The sequence below is a fragment of the Myotis brandtii genome, unplaced genomic scaffold (assembly GCF_000412655.1).
Source record: "Myotis brandtii unplaced genomic scaffold, ASM41265v1 scaffold619, whole genome shotgun sequence".
NCBI classification, from domain to species: domain Eukaryota; kingdom Metazoa; phylum Chordata; class Mammalia; order Chiroptera; family Vespertilionidae; genus Myotis; species Myotis brandtii.
The window spans coordinates 168,117-168,903 of NW_005370361.1; the positions used below are offsets into that span (position 1 = coordinate 168,117).

At 63.8% G+C, this 787-nt stretch overlaps 1 protein-coding gene across 1 annotated transcript in view; it reads left to right on the top strand.

Moving 5' to 3' along the window:
• The window catches only part of TMC4 (transmembrane channel-like 4), a 29,353-nt gene that overhangs the window by 21,006 nt on the left and 7,560 nt on the right, over positions 1 to 787 (top strand). Inside the window, exon 9 of the mRNA XM_014528101.1 lies at positions 126 to 336. Coding sequence (XP_014383587.1) covers positions 126 to 336 — 211 coding nt within the window. The remainder of the gene's footprint in view (positions 1 to 125; positions 337 to 787) is intronic.

Consider the following 787-nt stretch of genomic DNA (forward strand, 5'->3'; position numbering starts at 1 on the left):
GGGCTGGGGGCCTGGACTCCTGGGTCTGAGGGAGGAGGGGCTGGGGGGCTGGGCTCCTGGGTCTGAGGGAGGAGGTTTGGAGGCCTGGACTCCTGGGTTCTCCCCTCGCCTGCTTTCTTGCCCAGGCCCGACGCTGTCCTCGGTGCTGAATGAACTGCCCAGCGCTGCTACCCTTCGGTACCGAGGCCCGGGGGTGCTGCCCTGGGGCGCGCTGGAGGAGGACGAGGATGAAGAGAGGAACATCCAGGCCTTCGCAGAAGCCGCAGAGAAGGAGCTGCAGGACCCTGGCCCTTCCCGGGAGCTGCCCTGGCCCATGCAGGCCCGACGGGCACACAGGTGAGGCCTGAGCGTCCATCCCGCCCTGCCTCTCAGAGCTGCCTCTCTGGGTTCCTCTTCCCCACCCGCCAGCCTGCCTCTCCCTGTGGCTCAGCACTCACTTCTTTCCCGCCCGGGAGCCCAATCTCACGGGTCTCTCCCTCCGAGCCTCTCTCCACCGTCACTTTCTCTCCGTGTCTGAAATCTGATTAGTGTTTCTTCTGCTTATGTCCTCCTCTTCCAGTCCTGTCTCTCTGCTCCTTTCTCTCCTCCCTCCCTCCCCGAGGGACTTGCAGGGCCCGGTGAAAAGTGAAGAAGCTGCTTTTCGCCGAAACTGGTGTGGCTCAGTGGATAGAGCGCCGGCCTGTGGACTGAAGGGTCCCAGGTTCGATTCCGGTCAAGGGCATGTACCTTGGTTGCGGGCACATCCCCAGTAGGGGGCGTGCAGGAGGCAGCAGATCGATGTTTCTCT